Genomic DNA, 16,977 nt, shown 5'->3' with positions numbered 1-16,977 from the left:
TTTCTCTGTGATTCTTTGATTGTGGGCTCCTGTGAACCTGAGATTCTGGGTGTGTCTGAGTTCTCGACAGTCAAGCTCCTCTGAGACATTTAAATACTAGTGTGACCCAGCTCTTGTTATCCTGGGATCCTGTTGTCCTAAGATCCTGGGCGTGTTACAGTTCGTGGAAGTGGTGTCTCCTTTGAGGACCGTGGAGTTGTCTGGTTTGTTTGAAACCAAGGTAAACCTGAACTGATTAAAAGGAATCTGAGCCTCTGGTCAGGAAAGGCTCTGGTGTTCTTGTTCCTGCTGTCACAGGCCCATCACACATGGATTGGAGCAGAAGTTGTGTTCCACTCACCAGTGATCCTAAAATTGCTTGGGCAGTCTGCTAGGGACCATGGAGGTGTCCGCCGAATCTACACCCTAGGTGACCTGGTGCTGGTGTAGACTGGAAGGGATTTGTGCCCCTGGTCAGGCTGGTTCTCTGCTTTCCTAGTGCTGTCTCAGGTCCTGTGTGCAATTGGATTAGAGCACATGCTGTGTTCCACTCACCAGTGATCCTAAGATTGCTTGGGTAGTCCTCTAGGGACCGTGGGGGTGTCTGCCCACTCCGTGCCCTAGGTGACCCGGTGCTGGTGCAGACTGGATCCAGTATTTGTTTTTGCAAGTCTGGTTTATTTTGTTCAACATAATGATTTCCAGTTGCATCCATTTTCTGAAAATATGATTTCATTTTTCTGTAAGGCTAACTGTTCCACTTTAAAACTAGATCTTAAGCATTTTCGTTAATGCTAAGTGCAACTGCGGTTCTTCCTCAAATTCCTATTGTATCTGTTATGTTAGGCTGTCACTCCCCAAAACTCTCCTTACCTCTCTGGTTTTTGCTTATGTCATCCCCATGGCCATGTTTGTCCCATCCTCATTCAGTTTGTCCCAGGGCATGATGTCTTTTATTCTTTTTGACATAAACATACATGGTAGTTTTTCTGATTTTCTCACTCAAGTAAGATATTCTATGTGGCTGAGAGTTATAAGAAACTGCCCTGAATATTTAAGAAAGGCATTACTTACTAGGTCCTTATATAGAAATTGTTTTACTATATAAATGCACTTGACATAAAGGTTCACAAATGTTCATTTGATACTATTATGCATGCTCTTGCTATGCTGAATGAATATGAGAGTTGATGTAAAACATATTCAACCTGAATGGATATAAAATCTCTGAATGGACTTAAATATCCATTAAGCATTGTGAAGACTACTATATGCAAAGATGTTAGGAGTGATAGTTCAGATTGTTTGTTTGTTTGTTTTACCGGAATTTTTTTCTCAAAAATATGTCACTAAGGTAAAAAGTAAAATAGAATAAAATTATGTAGGTCATATCACCTGATGACCTAAGTATATAGAATACAATTAGAGCCAGGTGGTCCAACCTTTAATTAGATGATAACATGCAGTAGGAAACTTTTCTGTTGTGTAGCTAGGACATAGCTTTTCCCCGATCATTCATGGTCATCTGTTTCTAAGCAGAGCTGTAACACACTATGGATGTGAGGCCAGAAAACTCAGTGGGTTATAGTCCAGTGATAATGAGTCCACAGTTACAGAGCTTAATCCCTGGAAATGTTAGATAACTCTCAGTGACTCATTTCTACATTAATTCTCAGCAGCTGTTTCAAAGTGTGTGCCATTGGTTGCAAGAGAGCCTGGACGGGAAAGTGTGTGTGTTTGGGGCGGGGGGCAGCTGGCTTAATAGAGGCTCATTACTATGGCTGGAAAAAAAACAACTTAATGTGTAATCTCTGCTAATGGTGTTTGAATGTGTGGCATCATCTTTCTTTACAAGGGTCAGCATACAACACAAGGCATTTAAGAGCATTAAGTAGAACAAAGGGCATCTTCCATTGGCCTATAAACATTGTTTTTTCACAAATGCTAATGTAGCTCCAATCTCCTCCATCACAAAGCCTATTATAGAGTTTAGATTATGGTCTATTTAGTGCCCCATAGAAGTCTTCTGCCTTGTGTGGTCCAAAGTCGATCCAATGAGGAAGGAAATGCTTTTTGGGTGGGTGGTCCAACCCAAAGAATAACAAACACACTAGACACCACTTCTACTCTTACTCTGAATGAGGAGGACAACAACAACAAAAACATGGGTCAGAGGTTTATTCTCAGCACTTACCCATGACTTCTAAGCATCATACTGTTTGGTAGGTTATCTAAACCAAGAAGCTATTCATAGTCCACTTTGAGAAAGGTAGGCACTGGGGTGCACACAAATTAGAGCAAAGTATACAAATATATAAATGAACATGCCATAACTAAATGTATTCTTTGATATATTAACCTAAAAATTAAATAAACTCCCCTAAAAAAACATTTAGAAGTATTCATCTTCAATGTGGGAACTTCACCTGATAGTGTAAAGAGGACTCCTCATGGAATATTAGGGAAAATTTTGAAAAATACATAACATAATATATTGACTTTTTAAAACCTTAAAAGAAATGTAAAGGGGCCAGTATTGGGTGTTTGATTGCACATGAACTAGTAATATAGCTTAATTGTTATTGTAATGAATTAATTATATTGTCATTAGTTTGATGGTACAATTGACAAATGTCCAGAAGTTACATAAAATTCCTTTGGCCATATGGCCATATGTATATCTTAATGTCTAGGAGTAAAATGATCATAAAATAAGTGTTCTCATTGACATTTTCCATCAAACCTGGATGTACACATGAGTTAATCCCTGGAGAGATATGGCATGACATTGGCATTATATACATATTGGATACTGGCAAACAAATTCTTCGGCATAGACACATTTTGTCCCATATGTATATATTGCATTTAAAAAGTCATGGTGGGCACGAGTTTTTATAGTTGTACTGTAACTCCAAATACAGCTGTATTTGCAAACAGACACATTTATAAGCTACTGTTGGACTATAAAATTTAGCTATCTTTATGGTCCATGCAAAGGATCTCAGAAATTTTAAATGGATATATTACTTGATGCAAAATTCTACTCTTCTGAAGTTATGCTAATAAGTTTACATAAATGTAAAATTATTTATTTACAAAGGTCATTACTGAGAGCTTTGTTTATAATATGTCAGGAACAACCATAAATGTCCACCAATGGATACAAACAAATGCAAAACACTAGGCATATATTGAAAAAAAGTAAGATACTTATATGTAACCACCTCTTAAACATAGGCATATATCAGAGAAAGCTACATAGTATGCCACTCTTTAAGCTAAAATATATCCACAGCAAACAGATAAATGTTTGTCCTCCCCAAAAGAGTTGTCTTATACTCAAATCTCCTAAAAATATATCATATAATATTGCTTTTAAGCATTTGTTTTCAGACACTTAATATTATATAAGAAATACATACTGGGTTAAAGTATATTCAGTTAATATGAGATTTACAGGCTTATATAGAGTGACAGAATTGGAAAGGAAATAAATTAAATAAATAAATTAATAATTTCAGAGTTTATGTCCTTGCAACTCAAGTGTTAGATATCATAAATATGCTTTTTCTAGAACTCTTTCAAAGCTGATACAGGGAAAGGGATTATCACTAGCCAAAGACATAGTCTGACTATTAAAAACAATAATGAATTCAAATATATGAAACATACTGCAAATATAATACTTTATAAATTTATAAAATTGTTTTAAATATAAATGAAAGCCCTCTTGATGGATGTAATTTGGGTACTGACTCATAAAATCTTGATAGTTAAGAAATAAAGTATTTATCTTCATTTGAATATTTCACTGTAACCAGAGTTCTAGGTGATTAAATGTAGTTCTTTTCAACAAAAGAATGCAAGCCAATAAGTACAGGAATGATGGATTTATGAAATCATTATTTTGTAATCCTTAATGCAAGGATCGATTTTAGCAAAATCATCAATCAGCATTCTATTATATAAAAGACTGCTGTGAACTTGAAGTGGGAGGGGATAGTCCTGCTTTGAATCTTTCTACTAATCCACTCTTCACCAAAATAGGGGACAACCAATCCCTTCATCCTGAAATAGTTTAACATGAAAGAGCACCATCTGTGAAGAATACTTCCAACAACTGATCCTGAATCTAAGTCTCTTAGATGAACATAATGTGTGGATTTTTTTGATTGTTATCTTTAACAGAACTACAAAAATAGCATTCAGAAACAACTAGGAATTAGATGATATTGAGCAATTAATTTTTGTGTGTCACAAGTCATTGTTAGTTTACTAAAAATAGCTGATGGATACAAATATGTTACATTTAGGTGAGTGAATATGGGCATTTTCTCTACTTTGTGTACGTTTGGAAATTTGTAATAAAAATTAAGAAGTGGTATAGTACATCCAAAAATTTGGATAAAAGTTATAGTGTAGATATGCATATAAAGGTACAGAAACGGTAGAGATTCAGAAAGCAGTCATCTTAATACTGTGTAATTGTGAAAGAGTTAACACATCCACAGACAGAGCCATGTATGGATTTCACATCTCAAATATCTTAGATGGGAGTCAGATGATATATTTATATAACTGCCAGGGGACTCCCAAAGGAGCTCTAGCAAATTATAAATGTGATGTTAAAGATACCTAGAAAGATATTGAAGTGAAATGAGAAAGTAGAAAAATCTACCAAACCAATATATAATTGTGTCTAAGTCACAGTTTTAAATATGTAAGTGGGAGCAAATGAACAAGTTAAACATTTAAGCAGCTATGTACCTAATAGCACATGTATTCAGGAAAGTCAAACCCAAAATCTATTTTAAAAATTATTTCATAGTTCAGCTTATATTCAAGTGTATATGAAATCTGTGTGAGAATGTGCTTGAGTGCACTGTTAAACAGTGAATAAAAAAAAGAGGATTTCAAATGAAACAAATAGTAATTTCTTTCTGAAAGTTTCCTTTATGCAGAATAACTGGAAATCTGGTGACACATACTGAAATGACACCCATTTCTTTGTGTATTATTCTACAAATTCTTGATATTATACTGCTTTAGCCAACTAGTATCTTCTCAAAAACTTAAACTTTCACAATTCAAACAAAGTATTCCACTTTGGATATGAAATCTATCTCCAAAAGACTCCAGTGTTGGCGGCTTGCTCTCCAGCAGGTGGAGGCATTAAGAAATTAATGGCTCAGGAAAGCGCTGCCCCTATGATTAGGTAAATAGTACCTGGTAAGAGACGGGATCACATGCTCCACTACGTTCATAGCAGCCTTATTTATAATAGCCAGAAGCTGGAAAGAACCCAGATGTCCCTCAATAAAGGAATGGATATAGAAAATGTGGTACATTTACACAATGGAGTACTACTCAGCTATTAAAAACAATGAATTTATGAAATTCTTGGGCAAATGGATGTATCTGGAGGATATCATCCTTAGTGAGGTAACCCAATCACAAAAGAAGTCACTAGATATGCACTCACTGATAAGTGGATATTAGCCCAGAAACTTAGGATACCCAAGATACATTTTGCAAAACACAAGAAAACCAAGAAGGATGACCATCGTGTGGATACTTCATTCCTCCTTAGAATAAGGAACAAAATACCCATGAAAGGATATAGGTACAGAGACAAAATTTAGAGCTAAGATGAAAGGATGGACAATCCAGAGACTACCCCATCTGGGAATCCATCCCATCATCAGCCACCAAACCCAGATACTAATGCACATGCCAGCAAGATTCTGCTGAAGGGACCCTGATATAGNGGCCNCTTGTNAGGCTATGCCAGTGCCTGGCAAACACNGAAGTGGATGCTCACAGCCAGCTATTGGATGGAACACAGGGTCCCCAATGGAGGAGCTAGAGAAAGTACCCAAGGTGTTGTAGGGGGCTGCAACCCTATAGGTAGAACAACAATTTGAACTAACCAGTACCCCCTGAGCTCGAGTCTCTAGCTGCATATGTAGCAGAAGATGGTCTAGTCAGCCATCATTGGGAAGAGAGGTCCCTTGGTCTTGCAAACTTTATATGACCTAGCACAGGGGAAGGCCTGGGCCAAGTAGTGGGAGTGGGTGGGTAGGGGAGCAGGGGCGGGGGTTGGGGTATAGGGAACTTTCGGGATAGCATTTGAAATGTCAATAAAGAAAATAAAAAAAAGAATATTAAAAAGAGAGAGAGAGAGAGAGAGAGATGTGAAGGACCTTGTGTGTACGAGAGAGAGAGAGAGAGAGAGAGAGAGAGAGAGAGAGAGAGAGAGAGAGAGAGAGAGAGAGAGAGCCCGGATCTGGTTGGAGGAAGTGGTGCTCTCTAAGGTTCTGCCTCTGAAGGGTTTATCATGTTATAACTCCCATCTTATAACTCCCTCTGCTTTCTGATTGCCACAACTTTTCATCATGACTTCTGTCTCACTTCAGAGCAATAAAACTAGCAGATCATAGACTGAAACCTGTGAAACACTGAGCCAAAATAAAAACGTTCCTTGTATTTTTTGCGTGTCAGTTATTTTGCCACAGCAAAGAAATGGTGATTCACACATTCCAACGGTGTCTCTCGTTTTGCTTCATAACCTATCCCATATCTATTATTCTAGCATTATTTCCTTAACTATGAGTCCAATGTCTATTTTTTTCTTCTTCTCTTTTTAATGAGGGTTCAACAAATAGTGAGTATTTATAACAGGCACTGTTGTAGAGCTAAGGACAACAAGGTGGATAAAACTAAGGAATCTAAAGCAAATATTGTGGTGTATGTCAAGTGGAAATCTCATGACAAGTTCTTAAGCTCTTATACCATTTCAAATCATAAAATGACCCATCTTCTGAAAATTCATTTTCATAGCCCTTCTTTTGATGTAAATCATGTATTCATCCTCTTTGTTCCCTTATCTCTTTGTGACTGCACTATAATATTCATTATATTCTGTTCCATGTCATAATGGCATATGGGTGAGTCACCCCAAATAATAACTAAAAAGTAAAAACTAACATAATGGAATATTTACACACATGACATATGATTAGCTAGGCACTTCCAATGCCTTCTCTTGTTAGTTTTTCATTCTTAGGTAGTGCACATTCTGCTTTACTATGAACAGGGAAACTTATATTTAAAGGAATTAAGCTGGACATAGCCTTTTGACTTCAAAATGTTACCTTTTTCCCATTAATTGTTCCTAAGTTTTCTCATTCTTTTTAAAAGTTTTATGGCAATTTCTAAGAACTAGATACAAGCTGTTACAGGTGTAATCTACAGGAGGCAGAAGGAAGGAAGAGAGAAAATGCCAGTGAAGGCCTAGGCAGCTCAAGAAGGATTCAAGGGGAGATGGTAAGATGAAAATGTAGATCATTACAGAGTAAATGCTCATCATTGAGAATGGATCTGCCCCACCTTCTCACCCTCCTGCTTTTCTTTTTCTTTTTTTTTCTAGTGTGAATGGAACCTCGATTTTGTCAGCAAGTGCCATTATAAAACTAGAGTCCCAGCTATTAGTTTATTTCTTAATACAATGAACCATTTCTTTTTGCTAGACATTTAGGGAGTTGATAAATACAAAGGTCACTATGAACTAGCAGAATCTAGTTCTTTAAATGGGTGTGGGGGTCGAGACAGTATCTCTCTATGTAGCCCTAGTTGTTCTGGACCTCACTATGTAGACTAGCCTGACCCCAAACTCAGGGATCCTCATGACTGCTGGAATTAAAGACACCCCACCCAGCCCACAGCCTGCTTCTTATTTATAGTTCTATGTTAAACATAGTGAGCGCTCAACCATTTTTCACTAAATTTAAATATTTGCTAAGCAGGATCTAAACCAGTTTACATCTGTGATGCTTCTTTACAAAACAAACGAAACCACTAACTTTGTTCAGAAAGACACTATGGGTTTGAAAGGAAAGGTGATCTATTTTTCAGTGCATTCTCATTTGAGGAAAAATCTTGAAATGAATTCATACACATCAGGGAGACATCCACATGTTAGCTGCCAGTCTTACTAAGTCCCTTGATTTGTCACACTGCTACTGCTTGTTTAGGAAGTACACAAAATTCTGATGATAGTTGTTGACTGAAGAAAAATATGTGATTCAGTTGTCTTACCAAAATCCATTTACCATCCATGTTCCTTTATATAACTCGCATAGAATTGAAAATACTTTAGTTTCTACTTTGACAAAGTTCTCAAGATAACAATTTGGGGGACTCTCTGAATCTTTCTCCTTTCTTTTCCCCTTCTATTTTTCTCACCTTTTCTCTACACATCTGATCAAAATGTCTAGATTTGTTAGGCACTATCATAGAACACTTTTCATACAAAACTTAGTGAAATTCTATTGCTTTTAAAGCTCGGGCTCACAGTTATGGCTTCTAATGATTAGACGTGAAATTCTGAGTTTGATTTATGGTCAATGAAACTTAATTCTATGGCCCTAGGCCTGAATGTTGGGATGGCAGAATCCCATACTGGAAAATTGCACTTTTCCAAGTCAATGAGGGTGATTAATGAAGAGGTTTTTCTTAAACTCAGCCCGGAAGATCGAGCTCTTGTGCTCCCTGGAGCTGAAAATGGAATACTGAGAGGTTGACCGTTCCTAGCACTAAATGATTAGTGACAGGATTTTGAAAGTCACCATAACAATAGGTAAACTGAAACAATAAAAACCAAGACTTAATGAAAAGAAAATAAAACCACTGTGTCTTGGAAGTCGAGACTAGATTGCCTAGCTTAGGGCAATAATTCATGGAAAAATCAGTTGTGAGCCATTTAAGTAAAAACAAAGTTAATATAAGTGTTTTTTTTTTTAATCTAGAGAAAATATTTTGTTCATTTACCCAAAACCTTAAGACTGAGGAATGATTCATTGAAAAAAAATGATTAAATTAAAATTAATATAATAAATAAAAGTATAAATAAATAAATAATAAAATCCCCCCAAACAAACTTATGCTCTTACATTATACCTTAATAGCTGTTTTAAGAATGTATGTTGATTTTAGTTTTAAAATTTGTTGGATTTTATATTAAGACTATTTGTGCTGTGTGTGTATCTGAAAATTGTCAGTGAAAGGTGAAGCCAATGGGCACGAAAAAGATAGATGTGTTGCACACAGCAGAGGAGGAGCAACCATGCGTTATGACAAGGGAAAACTGAGCCATTGTGAAAGAAAAAGGGATGAAGATGCATTGAGGAAATGGGTGATAAAACATGAAAAGGCCGAAAATAGATGGATAAAACGGAGAGCGAGATGGAAAAACACTTTGTTTTAGTTCCAGAAAAGAATCCCAGAGAGATGGGGCCAGCAGACAGGGGAAGCTCTGCAAGTAATCTTTGAGCCTGACTGTTGTTCATAACTGTACAAAAAAAAATCCAAGGGCCCACTAAATATAAAATATGTGCCACTAGGCTAAGCTTAGTGTGCTGGACACTAATGGAGACAAGAGAAGAAATACAGTAGACTTCCCAATCTCTAAGAACTTATTATGACTGAAATGTCAACTGGCTTCGTTTTCAAAAATCATACAGTCTCTGGGAATGTATAACAGATGTTGCTGCTGCACCAAATAGGAAATATGCTGTTTATTTTAAATTGTGTATGACTGATTTTTTTTTTTGGTTTGCTTTTCATCCTTCTCCTTTTTATCTTCTTTCATGACAGGGTCACCCAGGCCAGTGTCAAGGTTTCTAGACCACTGAGGATGACTTTGAACACCTAATCCTGTCTTCACCTCCTGAGTGCTGAGACTAGAAGTGTGCCAGCATGTCTGCCTGCCCCCTAATTTTAGGTGATAAATACTTTATAAAGGTATTCATATGCAACTTTCCGTTTTTTCCTTCACAAATCCGGGTGTGATTAGCACTCACAGGAGGAAATCTCTTTGGGGATCAAAGTCACTCAGTCGTGGCCTAATCTTTGTTTTTGAAGCTATTAATTTGGCTCCATTGCTTCAGATATTTTATATCATCTCTTAAATATTTTTGTTGGTTTTGTTTTTGTTTGTTTCACTTTTTAAATTTAATGCTATTTTTGTTCAGCTGTATCTTAGTGGGAACAAATAATCAAAATAAAAGCACATCTTCCATTCTCACCTCTCAGAACAGTTACATAATAAAGCACTTTATGAGCCGGGCGTGGTGGTGCACGCCTTTAATCTCAGCACTCGGGAGGCAGAGGCAGGTGGATTTCTGAGTTCGAGGCCAGCCTGGTCTACAAAGTAAGTTCCAGGACAGCCAGGGCTATACAGAGAGACCCTGTCTTGAAAAACCAAAAAAGAAAAAAAAGCACTTTATTGAAACTCTAATTTAGAAAGTGATTCTTCAGTAGATGTAGATTGTGAATTGTAAGCAAAGTCAAATATGATTCTATAAAGCTAAAAGCTTCTATACTGCAAAGACTCAATGAGGTAAAACCTTCCAGAATATATGTAATGTGAGAGAATCTATGTGATACAGCTTAGGATCTAGAACACATAAGGAAAATAAAACTTCAATAGCAAAAAATAAAATAAAAAAATAAAAGCCCCAAATCCTACTTACAAAAGACTTTTTTTTTTCAAAAGCTGACACACGTGGAGAATGGGACAAAAAGACAAAGGGTAGCAAATACTGGTGACAATGTGGGGAAAAGGAAACTCTGGTACAGTCGGGGAGAGGGAATAATGAAGGAAAGCAGGCCATCAATTAGATAGGAGCAAGAAGTTTCTGTGTGCTATTAAAAAGGAGGATACCTACAATGATAATATACAAATATACACCTTTTAAAGCTAAAAGGTGTCTTTTGAATTTTTACCGAGAAGATCGTTATGTTTACTCTGATCTGAAGATAATGTAGTATATTTTTAAATTTTATTTTATTATTGTAGTGTGTGCATTGGTGCATGGTGTGTGTGTTTGTGTGTGTGTGTGTGTGTGTGTATGTGTGTGTGTATGTGTGTGTGTGTGTGTTTGTGTTGAGAATAATGTTTTGGAGTAAGTTCTCTCTTTCCACCATTGATTCTGGCAAGCGAGCTTGTGTGGTCAAGATTTCATGGCAAATGCTTTTACCTAGCTTACCATCCCACCCAGCTGTGATATCAAAGCATCACATCCTTACCCACAATATGTATCCTTATTATGTATCTGAAAGGTGACCCCTGGGAAAGGGGCATTCGTTCCCCAAAGGAATTGTGACTCACATGTTGAAAACTGCTGGTTTTGTTAAATGCAAGCAAAATATTATCCCAAATAGGCAATTGATACACAAATTGTCTATGACATAGTTCATAGTATTTTTGAAATTCCATATATATTTCATACTTGCAGCACATTCCAGTTTGGACAGCAACAATTGCAAGAGCCCAGTAGCCAAATGAAACTAAGCCAAATGTAGCTACCATGAGGAATAGTAACAATCTGTGGTGTTGTTCGCCCAAACCCTGCATATCTGTCCATTAAAAATGATTTAATTATATGTGGGTGTGTGGATTTGCACACAGGAGTGCAGGTACTTATGACCAAGCATTGGATCCCCTTGAGCTGCAACTACTGACATAGATACTGAGACCTGAACTCTGTCTTCTGTGTACACACTCTACCACAGAAACATCTGTGCAGCCTTCATTTTTCTTGCTTTTAACCAACACAGAATAAAATCTAAAAGCCATTTCTCTGTGTTGCTGTAATATATAATACTGTCTTTTTGCCACTTGTCCTGTGGTATTTTCTACTTGGACATGAAGAAAGTTAATTAAATTTGCTACATGGATGAGAAAGAGCATCTCTCCTTAAATATTATTGCATCCTCCGGGGCTGTGGATTAATTGTACACTGAGGCTTGAGATACATGTATACTTCCAGTTGAGCTATAGAACGGGTGACTCCTACATCTGAGTTAGTACTCAGAAAGCCAAGCCTGCCCAACCCTTGATCATTCTCCTTTTCTTTCTGCCAATGTTCAATTTGACAAAGAAGGATGATTTAATCCACGCATGCATTTGGACGTGAGGGCACAATGCAATGAGCCCATTCATATAAGCTACTTCTTCCCCTAACTCTATTACTTTTCTAGATAAATTAGTGTGAATGTGCACATAATGTGGATATCAAAATGTCACTGCAAAGCATCACCTCAAAGACAGTGAAGACTCCAGTAGCATGTGTTTTGATGTTAGTTACCAAGCAACCCACCAGCAGGAAAAAAAGCTATTGATTATACAAAACTCAGTATAATACAGAGAACAGGAGTCATGAATTGATGGGATATCTGAGATGTCAGTAAACTTGAATGTGTGCACGTTGTTCGTATTTCAAATGAAAATTACTCACCCTTGGCCAATTTTTTCAAATCTTGTATATTTCTTCTTTGGGTCCCCAACACTCACAATGCTTCCTGAGAGAGGGAGGGAGGGAGGGAGAGAGAGAGAGAGAGAGAGAGAGAGAGAGAGAGAGAGAGAGAGAGAGAGAGAGAGAGAGAGAGAGAGAGAGAGAGAGAGAGAAACTGATTTCCTTTTAACAGTAAAAATTATATCAAATTCAATAACTTTCACAATTTATATGAAAAATATACTTAATTTGTTTAAAACATTCTGATATATTAATTAAAGTGGTGATAATAATCCATACGGCTTATATTAAAAACTGCTGATATCCGGGAAACAAGAAATAGACTGACAAAAGCTCAGCATTTATTAAAAGAATAGTTATTATAAAATCAATATTATAGATTAGGAAATTAAAATACCTAAAACTTGGACCCATGATTCTACAAGATAATTTTTCTAAATTGGTGAAAAGGCAAGAATCCCACTACATTTAATTTCACAAGATGAATACCTATCAAGTAATTGATGTTCACTAGTTCCGTGCTAGGTGGATGGTAAACAGGGATGGGTCTAATGAAGAAGTCTGGCCATAAAGTAAGAAGACTCATACTTTTCAAAAATAAGTATCTCTTAACTTAGGAGTCTACTAGAGCTCACAACCTTTGGACAGCATTATTGACATATGATTTAAACATCATAAAACTTACTCATTTGAAGTGTATAGCTCAATATTTATTGTGTATAGTTCATGCATGTGTATGTACTTGAGTGTGTGTGTGTGCTCATGCACATGTGTGCACATGTATGGAGATGACAGATTCACATTAGGTGTATTCCTCTATGGCCTTCCATCTTATTTTCTGACACGGGATTTCTCACTGAACCTAGACCACACTGACTTGGCAAGCCTAGCAGGCCAAGGCCTCGCATAGATCCATTTCAACATCCCCAGTGCTAGGGTTATGTGCATGCACAAACACACCCTTATTAGGTATGTGCTGAAGATCTGAACTCAGGAACAGAAACCACTTTAGAGAGTAAGTAATTTCCTCTTACCCCTCAATGTTTTTTTTTTAATTTATTTCAGATTTTACAAACATTATACACACACACACACACACACACACAAACACACACACATGCACACACACATATGCGTGTGTGTGTGGGTGTAAATAAATAATTTGGGGGGCTAAGAAGATGGCTCAGTATTTATAGCACTTGCAAGCATAAGGGCCAGAGTCATATCCCCAAGAATACACATATAAAATACCGGTTAGACATCGTGGCATACCTGTACTTCTTGTGCTTAGAAGGCAAAGATGGGATCCTGAAGGAAAGGGATAGCTAGAACATTAAGGAGCTCTGAGTTCAGCTTAGAGACTATGCCTTGATGAGTGAGTGAGGTGAAGAGTAAGCAAAGAAAACTCCCTACTCGACCTAAAGCCTTCACATGCACCTGAGCACACACGTACCTGCATAGACATGTGTACTGATACTTGTGTGAACACACTCATATACAGACACAACACATGCATATGCAACGAATAACAACAATCAAACATTCCACCAAGAAATGCTTCACATATTAGCAGTTACGTTGTCACTGTTAGAAAGCAGAGTCGGGGTATAATGAGGCTATTTTAATACAGGTGAATGCATGAAGTGCATGAATAGAGAAGAGCAGAGCTGTTCAGAGATGGATGTCTGCTTCTCTAAGAGAGAGGCATATTTCATTGTCATGATGATAGTTGTCTGCAAGATTTGGGTGGAATGTTGAAGCAATTATCTTCCATGGGTTCCTAAGAAACCTAAATGAGATTACAGAGTGGTTTCTGAAAGGCATTCGATAGGATTGTAGTTGATAAGGCGAAACTCTAGATGGTAGGGCTACAGGATGGCAGGAGAACTTGCTGCATTGCACCTCACCCTTGTCATTTCCTAAATAATCCTGCAAAATTCCTCCTTGCTACAGGGTAAAACCCAGATTCCTTAGCTGAACACATGACCATTCACCATCCAGCTGCATCTAACCAGCCTAAGCAATTGTTCTTCTGTCTTCCTTCCCGTCTGCTTTAGATCTTAGCAGTGTTCTCATCATCGAGTAGTTATTCACACATGCTTTTCTATTCCCTTTCCTATCTAAGGTATGACTTCCTAATTATTACCTAAATGTAACCTCAGAGCACCAGCCTGTTCGAAGTCTTCGATGATCACTCTTAACAAAATAGACATACTTGTATTTGAAGTCAGGAAATCTGTGTTTTCATCCCTTTAATTTTGGTGCCCACTGCAGTGGTTACACGGAACAAGTAATTGAATCAGTATAAGAAAACATATATTCAAATAGAGTACCATGTAGTACAGATAGACCTCACACAAATTGTACCCTGGCCTAGTGGAGGACCTATTAAAACCTAATAATTGACAGTATACATTCAAGGAAAAATTCAGCTAAATGTTTCAATTATAGATTATATAGCAGGTTTGAGATCTATTATTGCTTGGATTTATATGGGAGTGTTTGGTTGACTAAGGTTAACATTGAACTTCTGACCCTCTTATGTCCATCTCCTGGGTGCTGGGAACACTAATGTGCACCACTAGATGCTGTGAGTGTGGTACTGGGGACAGAAACCGCAGCTTCATGAATGCCAGGTTAGCACCCCACCAACTGAGCCATACTCCAGACCTACTGGGCTTTGCTCTTTATTTTTTCTTTATTATTTGACAGTTTCATTTTATCCTTTATCCCCTTTCTCTCTTCTTTTACCTTCCTTTGGAAATGGAGGCTCATGTTTCAGTTGGGTTTAGTATGGCAGATACTGTAAGAATTGCTATAATCCACTGCCTCAGGCAGTGGTCCTGTCAATCTATCCTCTAAGCAGCCTGGTGAAACATCTGAGAATCATCTTTGAGTCATCCCTTGCATTCACTCCCTGCATATGAGGTTTACTTAGTACTAAGTTTTCTTCCCTGACTCCTTTTTTCAACTCACTCCTTCCTTAATTGTACTGCTTCAGTTACACTCCTCTCATCTTTTGTTCTAACATTCTCCTAAGTAGAATTCCTTTTTCCAGGCATTGTCATGTCCACTCAGGCTCTCCACCTCCTCAGGATGCTTTAAGTACAGACCTGGCCAGATGAGTCTCTCTACCAGACATACCTGACACCTATAATTAAAGGTCAAAGTCCTTGGCACCCAGTTCAAGGATCACTATATGTTAAAATTGCATCTTTAACAGCTAGAACCTTATGCTCTGACCAAAAAAATAAAGTGTAATTCCCGAGCAGCCCCTGTTTAGTAGTGACAGTTAAGCTGCCTCTTCTACACAGCTAGTAAAAGAAAAAAAACTTTAAGAGTTATTCTTTTAAGAGTATTCTTATTTTCACTTTTTATGTGTATGAGAGAAAGTATGTGGAAGTAGGTGGTATGTGTGTGTGCATGTGTGTGCGCGCATATGTGTGTGTGTGCGCACACACACACACACACACACGTGAAGGAGAGAGAAAGCAAGAGTGATAGTGAGGGAGAGAGAGGAGAGGGAGAGAGTGAGAGCCAGAGCGTCACATGTGCAAGGACAGTGGGTACCAAGGAGGCCAGAAGAGGGCATTGGACTTCGTGGAGCTGGACTTTCAGGCATTATAAGCCACCCAATATGCCTGCCAGGAATCAAACTCTGGACCTCTGAAAGAGTTACAGTTTTTGTTAAACTGATGAACTATTTCTTCTAACTTTGATTCTTTATTAATTACAGTGTACCTTCAAGACTTTGCACACATTGCTTCTTGGTCCTGGAATATCCTTCTCATGTTTTCCCCAACAGCAAGCTTCCTGCTTTAAAGGCTATCTGGGATTTCACTTCTAGGATGTCTCCATGATCCCTTTGAATAAAGTTAATAACTTCCCTTTTCTCTCTCTCTAGTACTAACTTTCTTCCATGGTCCTTAATGTGTCTTATATTACTTTGGCATCATCTTTTAGGCTGTTTTATGACAGGAACCTAGTCTTATTCACTGGTATATCCTTTGTGTCCTTTTACAGCACAAGCTATAAAATATATCAAGTACTCAGTAAATGCTTGTGGAATTAAGTACAAGCAAAATTAGGCATTTCATTGTGAAAAAAAATAAGAAAAAATGTCCATGGTTCAAGAAAGGTTGAAGAATATATTTTATTTTATTTTATTTGAGTTATGTCTCTAGAATGCCACCAACTTAGTGATATGTGAGTTGATATTCTATTTTTCAAATTGTCTAATGGATTTCCACATCACTAAATCTATCTTTCTTCAAGTAAGTTATTAATGGGTAAGTGCCTAGATCTTTTTTCTTCTTTTGAGGAAATGATGAATTTTTAAGTCACTTGAAACCAGAGTGTTATTAAATGGCTTATACTTTTCAAAGAAAGTTTGCTATGAAGTTGCTGAGCAAACTCTTTTCCATAGACTGATCAAAAAGCAAATAAGCTTTAGCTCAAACCACTTTCTGAAATACAGCCAATTTCAATTGGCAAGGTTCACTTAATGAGGCTTAATGGTAGTAAATTATTCGACCATTATTTCCATGGTATGTGGTGTTAAAAAATCTGGAAATGGATCTTTTCATAAGGATTCCTAGGAGACAACCATTTTGATGAGATTATGCTTCAGAATTTAACTGCTGTCCAATTAAAATGGCGTCTCCACCGCCTGTATCCT

The 16,977-nt window shown here is 37.3% G+C and overlaps 1 protein-coding gene across 9 annotated transcripts in view; it reads right to left on the bottom strand.

Moving 5' to 3' along the window:
* Positions 1–16,977, bottom strand: part of Pak3 (p21 (RAC1) activated kinase 3) — a 263,551-nt gene that overhangs the window by 32,505 nt on the left and 214,069 nt on the right. For all 9 annotated transcript variants that reach the window (XM_021188507.2, XM_029534085.1, XM_029534086.1 and 6 more), the window contains one exon: positions 12,282–12,345. In XM_021188507.2, the coding sequence (XP_021044166.1) occupies positions 12,282–12,345 (64 nt within the window). The remainder of the gene's footprint in view (positions 1–12,281; positions 12,346–16,977) is intronic.

This window comes from Mus pahari, chromosome X (genome assembly GCF_900095145.1).
Source record: "Mus pahari chromosome X, PAHARI_EIJ_v1.1, whole genome shotgun sequence".
In the NCBI taxonomy this organism is placed as follows: Eukaryota; Metazoa; Chordata; class Mammalia; order Rodentia; family Muridae; genus Mus; species Mus pahari.
This window is presented reverse-complemented; position numbering and strand designations above follow the sequence as displayed.